The sequence below is a fragment of the Anas platyrhynchos genome, chromosome 8 (genome assembly GCF_047663525.1).
Source record: "Anas platyrhynchos isolate ZD024472 breed Pekin duck chromosome 8, IASCAAS_PekinDuck_T2T, whole genome shotgun sequence".
NCBI classification, from domain to species: domain Eukaryota; kingdom Metazoa; phylum Chordata; class Aves; order Anseriformes; family Anatidae; genus Anas; species Anas platyrhynchos.
Genome location: NC_092594.1, coordinates 8,626,045 through 8,639,676, shown reverse-complemented (window position 1 = coordinate 8,639,676; position 13,632 = coordinate 8,626,045). Strand labels below are relative to the sequence as shown.

The window sequence follows — 13,632 nt, the reverse complement described above, 5'->3', positions numbered from 1 at the left end:
AGAGGAGTCATAGCTTTTACCAACTCTCCAGTTATCTTGGCTAGTTCTGTTCTGAGGAAAAAAAAAAAAAAAGGATAATGAATTAATGTTTTAAAAGAAAAAATTTTCATCCCTTCAAGGGACATAGCTTATCACAACAAAGGGGCTCCTTATAGCACAGAAATGCACTTACGCTTGCTTAGGTTACAGTATCAGAAACAGTGAAAATGTCCAAAAGAAACTTCAGTTACTCTGGACTGATAGGTATAGTATGTTCACTCCATCTTATAGAAGTTGATCTTAAAGTTGTTCTTAGAAAATTGGGAATTAAAGATAGGGTTCGCTGAACACCCATTGTTTTCAATATTCTGCTGCTTAAGGAGGTAGGAAAAAAAGATTTCCACATTGTCTCTTAATGACTGAGAATGAATTAAGGAAACTTCAGCTTTCTTGTTGCAAAGAGAAGATAAACTAATACTCTGATTCACCCTAGGGTACTGCTCTGAATACAGATTACAGCAGTACTTTGCACAGACAATAAGAAGAATAGCTAAACCTTAAGATTTTGGCAGGGTTTAAAAAAAAATACTATAATCTGTACTTTTCTTAGAACTTGTCAATAAGAAAATCCTCCATTTGCAGTTTCATTTCACTTTCTATGTCTCTGTCTTCAGCTTAATAAGATACATTATTAACAGACCACAACTGATAGAAGACTATGTCATGAATCTGTGTTCCTCACTCAGAAGGACCGTAGGCAAAAGGTCAAGACCAAGCAATCTTGTGTAAGTGTCACCTCGTGCCTTGTAAAGAGAGAGGAAGAGTTCTTTTATAGGCAGCCCTTGCCCTCCTTTTTCATTTTGGACTTTGCTATGAATTAAGACTTGATCGCTATGTCTTTTGCTGCTTTCATGATGCTTTTATCAGTTCACTGTCAATGTTCTACTCAGGTTTGTAGGAGTTGGAACAAGCCCTGTAAGGCATTCTATTCTAAGTAGAAGGATGTAGTGAGATGTTATTCAACTATGACTCATTGTACAGGATATTTTGAGAAGTTGTATTCAAGTTGTTTTCTGCAGTGAAACCAGACATATTTCAATTAGATATTTTCCACTTGTTTTGAGGACTGCATTTTGCAACCTTTTCGGGTACCAGGGTGAGGAATATACTACAGTTCTCAATGGAACATTTTTCAGATGAAAGGACTGTTCAACCTGTCATTCATGTGGTGAATTGTTTTATGGGTTGGTTTGTAACAGTTCAAACAACTGACTAGAGTGTTCCAATTTCTGTTAGTATAACTTCTGACTGGGCAGATTTAGATACGTTGTGTTAAATCTAATGTAGCTATACTGCTGTTACTACTGTTACTGCTGTTACTGCTGTTACTACTGTTACTAATCCTATACTACTGGATTTCAGTTAATTAGAATTTTAATCAAGAATTTTATCTCCAAATTTGAGTGTATATTTTGTGATTCCCAGAAATGCATCTTGCAAGGTGATAAAATGATGCTTATGTTTTTTTGGCAGTTAAGTGCTTGAGTTCTTTATGCTTTCATAAAAGTATTGGTGTTTCATATTTTTCTGTGTGAGCAATGTTTTTATTCACTCTCTGGCTTTGGCTAATGAAACAATTAAGTGTATAATTGAACTATGTGCTTGAAAAATAGTGCCATATTAATCTCTAACTTATGTTTATACAAAGGTATTTACATCCTAGATGGCTTTTCCTATTGTATTAAATTCTGGGAAGGCTGCAGAACAGATCAGTTCAATCAGTCAAACATAATTGCAGACTGTGTTGTTTTCACAGTAGGGACGAATGCTTGTTATCTAGTCTCCAGCCTATTATGACATGTTTTTGTTTTGTGTCTGTCTTTGACAGAGTGCTGTGTCTAGGAGCAGAGCGCCTAATCAGTTACACTGTAATGCTTCTTTTCCAGTACTGAACTGAGGTCAGACATTAGAAAAAAAAAATAAAATAAATTAAAAATATCTATTAAATATTAATGTCTTATTAAAGTTAAGCCAGTATAGAGCACAAGATAAATTATTCTGTTTGCTTAAAATTGAGCTTGAAACAACAGCATTGCATTTGTTGCTGGTTCAACAGTTTCCAGGCAGTGGCTGATATGATAAATCACTTTAATATGCAAGCATTTTCACAAGGTTAATTTTACAGGACTAATCATTTCCTTGTATATCAAAGTTAAGTTTTGGAAAATCTTGTTAAAACACTTTCTGTTTCCTAAAGTCAAATCTGGTTCTGAAACTACTTTTAACAGAACATGCTTCAGTATGCTAAGATTTGGATTCATCCTGTTTAACTCGAGGTACTCAGGCTATGGTTCCACAGTAATTAATACCAAGATCTATGCACTGACATAATGCCCAGCAGCACATTTGACCTGGATCAAATATGTGCACATGATTGCATATCAGTTGAATTAGGCAGAGTACACAATACGAAGGTCACTATCTTTATGCTTTTATGCTATCTTTATACCAGCCAATGGGAGGGAAGTGATTAGAATAACTGATTTGACGTGAATGATGCTAGCTAATTATTACAAAAATAACTATTCAAAGTTGTTAAACCACTTCATTCCAGCAGAACAAATTTTATAGTGGATCAGTGCTTTGATTATGATATTTTAATCATAGATGGGCTATGATATTTTTTATCTGTATTAGAAAACTTAAAGGCTGCTGTGCCATTGATTCCTGGCCTTAAATTTAAGTTGGGGTTCCAGAATTCCAAAATAAGCAGTCTGTGCCCTCCTTAGCTTTTCTTTAGCTGCTTTTTCCCATTTCTGTATCATTCATTTTGTTGTCAGCAAAACCATCCTGTGTCTGTGAGGTGAATTCAATTAACTGAAAAGCAACTTGCTGAAAAGCAACTTTTTTTACCTCATGTTAATCCAGATCAAGTCCTCATCCCAGTTCACTGTTCAGCTGTGTAAACACTCCGAGCATGAATGGCCAGTGAAGGAACAGCAGAGCTAAGCCCTGGTGGCTGAAACAGCAATGCTGCTTAAATGGAAACCACAGCCAAAGTTGCTGCACTGGGAGGCGAGTCATTCTGTGCTTGAGTTCTTAGATGCAGATAAATTCAGTCAATAATTCAGTCCACTTTGAATTTGAGTTGCCTTGTGTAGCTGTCTATATCTTTGTTGTTGATGGTAGAGCTGTCCTAGGATCACTGACTTGTTAGCAGACCACTCAAGAGTTGGCAACTGGTAGAATGAATTTAGGCCTAAAAGCTATATATGCAGTTGGCCTGGAACATTAAATCTCTTCTTTTGAGTACAGCCTTCCAAATTTCAAGGAAATGTTTGTTTCCTCTTCTCTAAATCACGATGATCTCATTTTTTTGCTTAGGGCTTATTGTTATATTTTATTTGGCTTTGTGGATTTATGCAAAGCATTTGACACTGTCCTGCATGACATATCCTTGTCTCTAAATTGGAGACACAGATTTGATGGATGGACCACTTGTGGGTAATTAAAAGAGAACAGGTTCAGATCAGATATTTTGAAGAAATTCTTTACTGTGTGTGTGGCAAGGCACTGGCATAGGTTACCTGGAGAGGCTGTGGATGTCCCATTCCTGGAGGTGTTCAAGGTCAGGCTGGATGGGGCTGTGAGCAACCTGGTTTGGTGGGAGATATCCGTGCCCATGGCAGTGGGGTGGAATTAGATGATCTTTAAGGTCCCTTCTAATCCAAACGTTTCTATGATTTTATGGTTTGCCTGCAAACCAAAGTACACAAATGGAAAGATCCTTCCAATTTCTGCAAACTTTCTTCCTAAGTGCAGAAATGTTACCAGTTATGTACATAGTTCCTAATGCTGTTCCATGAACAGATCACAGAAACAGCTGTGTACTGAGTCCAACTGATAGCTACTCAGGTCAGGTATCCTGTATCTGACAGTGGCAAAGTAGATGTCAAGTAAAACACAAAAGCACACCAACCCATAGTGATGCTTTCCCAGAATGCTTTCTCAGCCCCTGAACATCTAACAAAAAAGAAGTAACAAAAAGGTATGAATGTTGAGAGCCATAAATAATCTTTCACAGTCCTTTTGTCTGTGTCATCACTTACCTTTTGATGTGCACTGCAGTACATTCTAAACCCTGTTGTGTTCATAGCAGGCCATGACTCCTTTCATATGCATTTTTTGTTTTCTGTTCAGGGCAATTTTGGAGTCAGAGGGTGGGACCTGCCTCTTGCCTTGGCTTGTCCCAGTATGGAACCAAGATGCATCCAAAATTCACATAGCACTCCCGAGAGCTACAAAGCATGGACTGTGCTTCCATCTGTGCTTATAGGAATGTTCTCAGCTGAAATCCAGCACCTTTCGCAGTCTTAGAAATGTGTGTTTGGCATTGCAAAGAAGCCTGGAAGTAACCTCATCTAGAAATAGCTTCATTAAAAATTACCTTGGATTTTGCCAGGCATAGAAGATATTTCTTGGTCTGTTTATCCACGTGAATTTAAATACATATATATATATTTTTGCATCATTTAGCTGTTAAAATGTTTGCTTACATTCATAAGTATTTATGATGTACTTTTCTTTGCATTTTTGGTTGAGTTATGAAAGCAAAGATGTATAAAATGCAAAGTGACAAGAAGTATTTTACAAGGCATTCTAAGAACGAGAACTTTTTTTTTTCTTCCCAGTGTCTTCTCTTACTGAGCTGAATTCTAATTAATAGCACTTTATGGCTCAGTATGATTTCATTATCATCTTAGAGTGTTTTCCATTGAGTAGCTAACAGTATAAGGAATCTTTCCTTTTTGTCTTATGCTTCTATTGGTTTTCTTCTACAAAGAGATTGCACTTTCAGTAGGATATATTTTTAGAACCTTTGTAATTTTATTTGTCATACAAAGGTCAGCCTTAGTGGATTAAAGAAAATATAAGCATTGACATAATTTACTGTGGGTGAATACAAAATAATATCCAAAACCTCAATTAGGTGAAATGTAATAAACGCAACATAATTTCCTGCATTCACTGGGGAAAAGATGGTTTGCATTTAAATTCTTAAGCAAACTTTTCTGAATATGTTCTATTTCTTGCCCTGCTGCAGTCGTGTAAAATTAAATTTGAAGTGATTTCTTGCCATGTGGGTTTTCTCCCTCTCATTCATGATAATATAATACTAGAGGGAATCATAAAAATAATAATTGAGGGAATTCCTCATGTATTTTTATCAGACGGCCGAAATAGCATAAAGCCATAACTGGTGTTGCCTTTTTAAATCCAGATATCTTGCCTTTGTCACTCTCAGATAAAGCCCTTTTGCTCATTATTTCTTTTTTACTTCTGTTTGAAACAATGCAAACACAACCAGAGCATTTTGGAGCAGTGGTATGTCGTGTCAACCTGGCAGATTCCAGACTAGTGCTAAAGTATTTTGGTAGCTTTGCTAATAGATGGAGAGGAGGTTGCTTTAAACACTTCCATCTGTGTAATAGAGGTGATATTGCTACCTGTGTGGTCTATTTCACTCTCAGTGAGAGATATAAGGATTTGGAGGTTTTTGGCATTTCTGTTTAAGGAGCTCAGAAATACAGATGCTGTTACAAATGTGTAAACACACACCTCTTACTGTATTTCATCCCTTGAAAGTTTCAACTTTTTAGGGCTGCTTTCTGGCCTTCTATTTATCCTTTTCTTTACGTTGGTTTATGTTCTAAACAAAACTCTTCAACATCTGTCACATTCAAAGAGAGGCTGTTAATTCTCTTGTATTTGAGACTTTTAACAGAAACATGAAAAAAAGAACCTTACAAGGAAGTCTTAGCTCCACAGTAACAGTTCTTCCTTTGCTAGATTGAAAAAGCAAAATGGACCCTCAGGTGGAAGGAACCCATAAAACCTTGCACAGCTTCTTTCTGGTATTGTCTTCTAGTTTAGTGTCATTTACCAAAACTAGTCAACAACAAAAAAAAGTTTTGATGCAGTTTTACTCCCATGTTTCATGCTTCTGCAACAGGTCTATCTAATCTATGCAAGCTCAAGTTTTTTGACATGATTTTCAATGCCAAACTGAAGGTGGTAGTGGTGAACATGTTACTGTCACAGAATACGTGCAATTGTTTATTTTTATAGCGTAGAGTGGATTTACTAATTGATAGTTAAAGATGATATTTATTTTTATTCTATCTGGCAAGGGCTGTATTATACCCAGTTTTTTGGTTTAGCATTGGCTGATACTCATGGCACACACAATTCAGCAGCAAGCAGCTCTGAAAATTTCTGATAGCTACAGTGAAAATCCTTCCAAAATTTTTAGTTTCTTTCTGATTTAAGACTCACTTCTGTGAGCTGCAGATTAGAGGGGTTTAGCAGTAAACCAGTTCCTATTGGAAAAATCTGTCGAAAGTGACGTTTTTAGCCAGTAGCGAATGAGGATCAGACATCTGGTGTTACTATGAACCCAATCTTCACTAATCTAGAGCTGCAAAAGTTAAATGTGCTAAAGCCAGAAACTTCAGCAAGCCAGAGCATGCTCATGCTCCAGTTTGTCACTGAATTAGGTCAGGTTTATATAACTCCTCAAACTCTCCTGCTTTACTACAGCATTATTTCCAGGATGATCAGCTATGAGACATATCTGCTTGCAAAGTGTTTTGAAGCTAGGGATTGCAAAGGCTTCTTGACTCTCACTCATAACAGATGGCTCTCTAAAGTTTCTGAAATACCTGACATCTCCAGGACTAAGACAGACCAAATAGCAAGACTGGATATTGGTAACTTTGTCCTGGAGGTCTGGAGAGCTGCTGGCTAACCTTGTCCATTTCCATTGCCAACCAGGGCACATTTTACTGTTGCTATAGCTCATAGTTTTCAAGCTAAATATTGACTAAGTATCGTAAGACTTTCAGATGTGTGCATTTGTCCCATTTTGGTATTTTCATTCTAATTTAGCTTGAGCTTGATATGTCTTCCATTAATTTTAAAATTACCAGCAAGTTAATTTGATTTCCTAGCCAACAGTTATGCTGAGCATTATTTTTTTCCATGTGGTGTTTGTGGGAGTAGAGGGCATGGAACATTTTGTTTGTTTGGGCCCTTTCTCTTCTAAAAAAAAAAAAAGTCTACAGTAGAAACTTGCTTTGACTTTTGTTTATTAGGAAATTCACAGGAACTGCTGTGTGAGCAATCCATGCATACCATGTCCTCATCTTGTGTGGTTACTTCTGCATTTTATCACTGTAGCTGAACAGCATTGCTTTTGGAACAGACAGATTCCCTCCTAGATATTTTAGGAAGGAATTCTGATGTTTTAAGGTTAAACTGAAAGGTTTCAATGAATCCTCCTATTTCCTTGCATTACCTCTGGTTGTAATGGTGAGCCAGCCATTTTCCTTTTGAAAATGATCTTTCATGAACCAAGTACCCAATTCTTAGCACAATTAAAGTAAGCAAGATACAACAGCATAAGTCTTGGGACTGTCTTGGGCCCCAGTTATGTTCCTCCTCACTTACCTGTTCAGATTTGTATAGGTGTCTTTGCATTAGGTGGAAAGATACACCTTTACATACTCCTTTTCTTCATAAAGTAGAAGTCAAGGGTGACCATACAAGGCCACAGCTGTGAGCAATGTGTGGCCAGTGATGGTCAGCACACTGCTGGTTTCTCAGCCTTCCCCAGCTGATGTTGTGAAGTACAGTGATTCACCACTAAAAGTTTTGTGGCAAGGTGATAAAGAGATAACATGATGCCATGTAGACAAACAGATGATTAATGGCTAAGGCGGGTCAGCATGGAATACTGATAGGGAGGGCTTCGCAGAGGTGCTGTGGTTGTTTCAGGGCATTACTGTTTCAGACTTCAGCTGACATCTCAGTAATCCCATTTCTGAAGTAGATTTAATAAAATGTGAAAACACCTAAAATATTTCAACAAGGAATCTAATCTAACTTAATTCAAAATAACTCAGTAACTTAATGTGACAACTCACAATAAGTTTATGCAGCTAGTGTCAGCAGCCCTGTGAATCGTTCTAACAGTCTGCAGGCAAATTTTCTTTGAAAGCTTTGTATTGAAAATATACAAGGATGTGTTGGGTAAATTGTCATGTAAGAAGACAAAGACCAATTTTCAGTTTCATTTGAAGACAGAATAAAACGCCTAGGAAAAGGATGTAATGACTCATGTAAGAGTAATCACGGTTTATGCAGGGCTGCCCAGCTACTAGTCCCATTACTGAGCACCCAGTCGTGTTACTAAGGAAATTACTACTGCTTTTCTAGGTCTTATTCATAAAACATGACAATGAACCATGACATTACTTCCTGCGTAATGCCTGTGCCTGAAAATTCCCTGAGATTTTTCATATCTGTCAATGTATATGTTACGACTGATGATTATGTGGTAACTGATCTGAATTTTTGGCATGGTATTTTAGAGATTTTTCAGTGAACTACGGAAGATATGGTAGAAACAAAACCTTTTCCTTTATGTAATGAGGAAAATACTAGTGTGCACTTATGTAGTGTGTTTCACTCGATGGTACTCAGAGACATGGTTTAATGGGTAACATTGGTGGTAGGGGGATGGTTGGACCAAATGATCATGGAGGTCTTTTCTGACCTTTATGATTTTATGACAACTGAGAAAGTACTATATGGTCTTTCCTGTGAATATATTTACCACTGTGATGTATGTTAGAAAAAACTTACAGGAGGTAAGTGGATTCATCAGAACATTAGAATGAAAAGCGTAAGCCAAGTGTCTCAACTCTTCTTTCTATGTTCTCACTATAATTATGTTTTTCTTGCACAGGACATAGTGAGACATTTTGTTGTCCAGGACAGGATCACATTCTGGCGGTATGGGTTCCTTTCCCCCTCTCCCTGCTCTTCCCCTCCCTCCCACAGCTGTACATGTATTTTGAAGAAAGATTGTGCCTGAAATACCATATGGGAAATCCCCATAGATTGTTCCACATGGCATGACATTCTGGAATCTGCCACTGTGGCTGAAATGTTTATCGTTTATATCGATTTTCCTGTCCTTAGTACTTACCTGATTTTGCACAACTGGCAGTGACAAAAGCTACCATCACAGCTTGCCATCAGCTATCCCAGATTTGCCATCTTTCCTAGTTCACCAGTATCTCAAATGTCATTGCATTTGGGAAAACCTTTGTTGAAAAAAAAAAAGTGGGTTTAGACCTCATTTTGTGTGAGAACAGTTTGAATTTAGATTGTAACTTCAAGATTTTGTTCAGCATCAGTATAACGTTATTATGTTCTGTAATTTGGGAGGAAATACATGTAGGTACAAAGGTGTCCACCAGCATGCCACCAGTGGTGAGTGAGGTCCTGCCACAAGGGAGTGAATCCTTCGGGAAACTGTCATCTTTTATTTTTTTTTTACCTAAACGTAACTGTTTTTGAAGTAGTTGCTGTAAAAGGGGTGTGGCAATACCAACGGTAATGTTTTCCTACTGCTCACGCCTTCCTTACGGAACCAAAGTGGAGTTGCTATGGGGAGGGAGGCACCAGTCAGAAATGCCACTGTGAGCTTCCTGTACTTTAGAACGTCAGACAAATTTATTTTTCCATTCTTCTATTTTTCTCTAGTCTCTTCTTCCTCTACGACATATTGGAGTTCTCTCTACATATATATATATATATATATATAATTTATATATTTTATAATTTATATATATATTTATATATATATATAAATTCTTGTATTAAACTAACCATTTTACTTGAGTTTTCTTGATTTCTCAGACTTTTCCAATAAATTTAGTCTCCCAATACTTAATTCTGCAACATACAGGATGGCTAAATAGTCTTAGCTTGGACTGATAGGAGCAATCTGTCACAGAGAAGGCTGTGGTGTGTACCTGTACGCATGCACAGGCCGTGTTCGGACTAAAACAAGCAATAAATGGGATTACCTCGGGAAAGGAGATGGGTGACCTGAATACATGTCTTAAAGGTGATACTGAAAAGGTAGAGGGGAGTGGGTTGGGTCCTTGTGGATCCTTGTGCTGTTCTTCAGGGCATAAAGAGAACTTGGCATTTGTGGTTGTGTGAAAGGAGAGGGCAGTGGGTTTGTTGTCTACGGCCAGTGTGTTACTACTGCCTGATCCTCTGCAGGTATTTGAGTCTTTGTGTTAGGAAGTATGTTGTATAGCACCAGCATGTTGTACAAATATCTTCGTGTGACGTGGTGGGATGAGGGGAAGGCTGCTAAAGTCAGTAACGTGGAGAGTGAGCAGTGACACTCCCAATTGTCCGTCAGCGGGGTGCATTTGGGAAACTGTTACTTTTCGCCTCGCAACCCTGGTTCAGCGGCAGAACTTACGGCAGCCAAGTTGTTAAACGCATGAAACGGGGCCCGGGGAGGTGACCGCATGTCAGCGCCCGGCGTGGCGGGGCCTCGGAGGGAGTGGCCGGGACCGGCAACCGCCGCCCGCCGCTGCCCGAGCCTGTCGCAGCGCCCCGGCCCCAGCCGCAGCCGCAGCCCCCGGCGGCCCGGCCGCGGCAGCAGGTGAGGGGCGTCCGGCAGCCGGGCGCGGCGCCTGAGGTGAGTCCCGCGGAGAGGCGCGGAGCCGGGGCAGCGGAGGGGCGCTCGGGGGGGGCTGCGGCGGAGTCCCCTTGGGGGCGGTTGTCGCCAGCTGCCGCCGCGGCGGGGCGGCTCTCCGGCACGTCCCGGCTCGCCGCCTGGGAGCTCGCCCCGAGCGCCCGGCACCGCGACGGGAGCTCGGCCGCGCCCGAGGGGGCCGCGGCGGTGGGAGCGGTGGGTGCGGGACGGCGCCTTGCTCGGGGCGGAGCGCGGAAAGCTGGCACGCCGCCACGGCCAAGGGTCCGGCGGGCAGCCCTGGCCCTGGCGGCCGTGAGGCGGCGGCCCTCGGGACGGCCGGGCCTCCGCCCATAGCGCGGGGTCCGCGGGAAGCTGCCGGGTGGTGCCCAGCTGCAGAAAGGGCGCGCTTGAGATACCGAGGTACTTGCCGAGGACAGAGAAAGGAAATGCTCTTCTTAGTGACTTGTTCTTTTCTTCTCTCAGGCGCTCGTATAAAGGCTCTTTTTTTTCTGTCCAAATTTGCAATTTAGATAAGTTGGTTGTTAGTTCAAAATAACAAAGCGAGTATTTGCTGCTGAAAAAAAAATTTGAAATATTTGGTTTGCAGTTAGAGTCATTTTTTCTTCTTTTTGGTACTAAAATCGTGGGAACAGAGCAGCAAGCAAAGTAATAAATGACTTCCTATATGAGAGGAGGAATAAAAGCTTGTATTTTGAAGCTTTAGCTGAAAAAATGCTTAGATTTGACAGTAGCCTTGGTGATGTCTGCTTCTGCCAGCAAAATGGGGATAGAATGGTTATTGCAAGTTAAGGCTTCAGGATTACTGGGCTGACTGGTTGGGCATGTAGGTTTCTGAGATAATTTTATAGTATAGGCCAAATGATGAGGTCTGTACGTGTTTATTCTTGAGAACTCTTCAGTGATCACTTTTTCATGTTCTGCATGCGTTCTGGTTCACGAGAGTACTAGTTATAAAGCACATTTAAAATATATTGTCAGATCACAGTGCAAGGATGTATGCGGGAAATGATGTGTGTATGCATGGATACAAGGAAGGAGGAGAGCAAGAAGAGTTTGATGACTCAGGAGCCTTTGGAAGCACTGACCTGTCTGTAATCTGGTGCTGAGTTTTTGATGTTTGACAGACTCATGTGTTTTCTGATAGTAGCTTAAAGCCTTTGAACTATCGTGTATGCTTTCTCAATCTATTTCTCCTTATCGTAACAGGCTGTAGGTTATCAAACCTTAATATTCTTCTCATAGTCCTGCGACCTGTTTGCTATAGCAGCTACTGCAGAAGTTTATCCTGTTTAAAATACAAACAAAATAAAAAACATAAAATGCAGATTGTAGCCATTTTAGGAGTAGAAATAATCTCTCTTTTATTACACAAATGAAAAAGACTACGTTGCTTCTTGGGAAATAACATGTCATCTGCCTTCAGTTTATAGCAGCTTTATTTTTGATTTCATTTCTTCCCCTAATATATTAACTTCTGTGGCTTTTCAGTCATGCTTTTTGTGTTTCCCTAAGTTTTTCTATTACTACACAAAAAATAAACCTGAGGAAATTAAATTTATCTTTTTTTCTTTTTTTTTTCCCCCTGAACTTGGCTTTCTTTACCACTGAAATTGATTGCTTTCTTTAGTTCCCACATGGATATCCATAGCACATGTAAATGTACCAAGTAGCTCAACGGCAAGAGAAGAGTTTTATATCCCCACTCCTGTTACTGTTTTGGAGGGAGGGAGGGAAGATGGAGGAAACTTGTATGGAAATGTACTGTGTCAAAAGTAAGTATGGTTTTCATGAAAGTTGACTACATCCCATAACAACTAGAGAACATAAGGCAGTTTTTGACTGGATGTGTTAAACCATTTTCAACCCTCTTAGCTTCATAATAATATATAATGATAAAACAATGGTAAAAACTGAGTCAAGTGTTGTACCATGGGTGATATAAGCAACAGGTGTAGACTTCAGTGAGTCTTAAGTCCAGGGGATTCTCCTTGTTAGGAGTAAGGCTTTGAGAGAAGTGTGAATCTTTTAATGTCCAAAACTGATGTAGTTATAATTCAGAGTTTTGAGATAGCTTGAGAGTCTGATTCAGAGCTCGGAACTGCTTTTCAGTTCCCTTTTATGAGACTTCCATTAGCATGACCATGTACTTGCTCTATTTGTTATGCTGTTCACGAATCTCTGAGGCCGAAGTGGAGATTGCTTTTCCTTCCTTTACCCTCCTCCAGTGTGCTGAAACAATGAAGTAGCAACCATTGGCACCAGTTGTGCTGTGTTGTGGGTTGGGAGGGCCTCTTGTTCTTGTACCTGTGTCAGGTTGAATGGAGCTTCAGAATGCTTCGGACTGCAAACTGCATCGGCAAGTATGTGAAGACTGAGCTGGAAAGTTTGTGTTTGCATCCCAAAGCTAAAAGGACATAAACAGAAGAATTTCCGTATATTATTTTTGAGCAAAGGAAGTTGTTTGTTTGTTTGTTTCATTGTTTATATGGTTCTCTTTGGTTTTGAGCAATGATGTGAAGAGACGCACACCCCACTGGATTAGATCTTGGTTCATGTTTGGTCTTGCCCACCAGATAGGTATTTTATTCTGTGTCTGATCTCATATGGTTTCCTAAAGGCCATGTTGGTTTTAAAGATGACTTAGTTTGTGTTCCCTCATTCCCATTCACAACAAAAAGACAGGACATACCACAAATTACCTGGAAGCAGTTCATGCCCTCCAGTTCTCTGAATGCAGAATCCGACTTCTGCCAATTATACTTCTGCCTTATACTTTCCCTAATTACAGACTGAAGAAAGAGAAATTGCACTCTCTATAAAAAATATCAATGTGGACTTTTAAGTTACTTTTGGTCTCTCCTTCCGCTATAATTTCTACCATTTCCATTGTTAACTGCGTGATGACAGATATTTTAAGTTCACTGTCTCTTAGGGAGTAAAACTGCCAGGGGTTCTATCTCTAGCAAAGTCAAACATTCTTTGAATCATACGTTAAAGTATTTGAGATATTCCAGAGTCTTCAGCTGAGGAGGCTTCCTCCTGCAGTGTTTACATTGAGTACAAGA

General features: G+C 39.7%; 1 protein-coding gene across 7 annotated transcripts in view; it reads left to right on the top strand.

Moving 5' to 3' along the window:
- The window catches only part of BCAR3 (BCAR3 adaptor protein, NSP family member), a 97,349-nt gene that overhangs the window by 31,797 nt on the left and 51,920 nt on the right, over positions 1 to 13,632 (top strand). The window contains exon 1 of one of the 7 annotated variants that reach the window (XM_072041836.1): positions 2,911 to 3,054. The exons of 4 other annotated variants lie outside the window; for them this stretch is intronic. In XM_072041836.1, coding sequence (XP_071897937.1) covers positions 3,021 to 3,054 — 34 coding nt within the window. In that variant the 5' untranslated portion in view covers positions 2,911 to 3,020. Of the gene's footprint in view, positions 1 to 2,910; positions 3,055 to 10,381; positions 10,550 to 10,816; positions 10,967 to 13,632 lie in introns of those variants that run through there. 2 more of the 7 variants (XM_027462621.3, XM_013106032.5) reach the window with 2 other exon arrangements.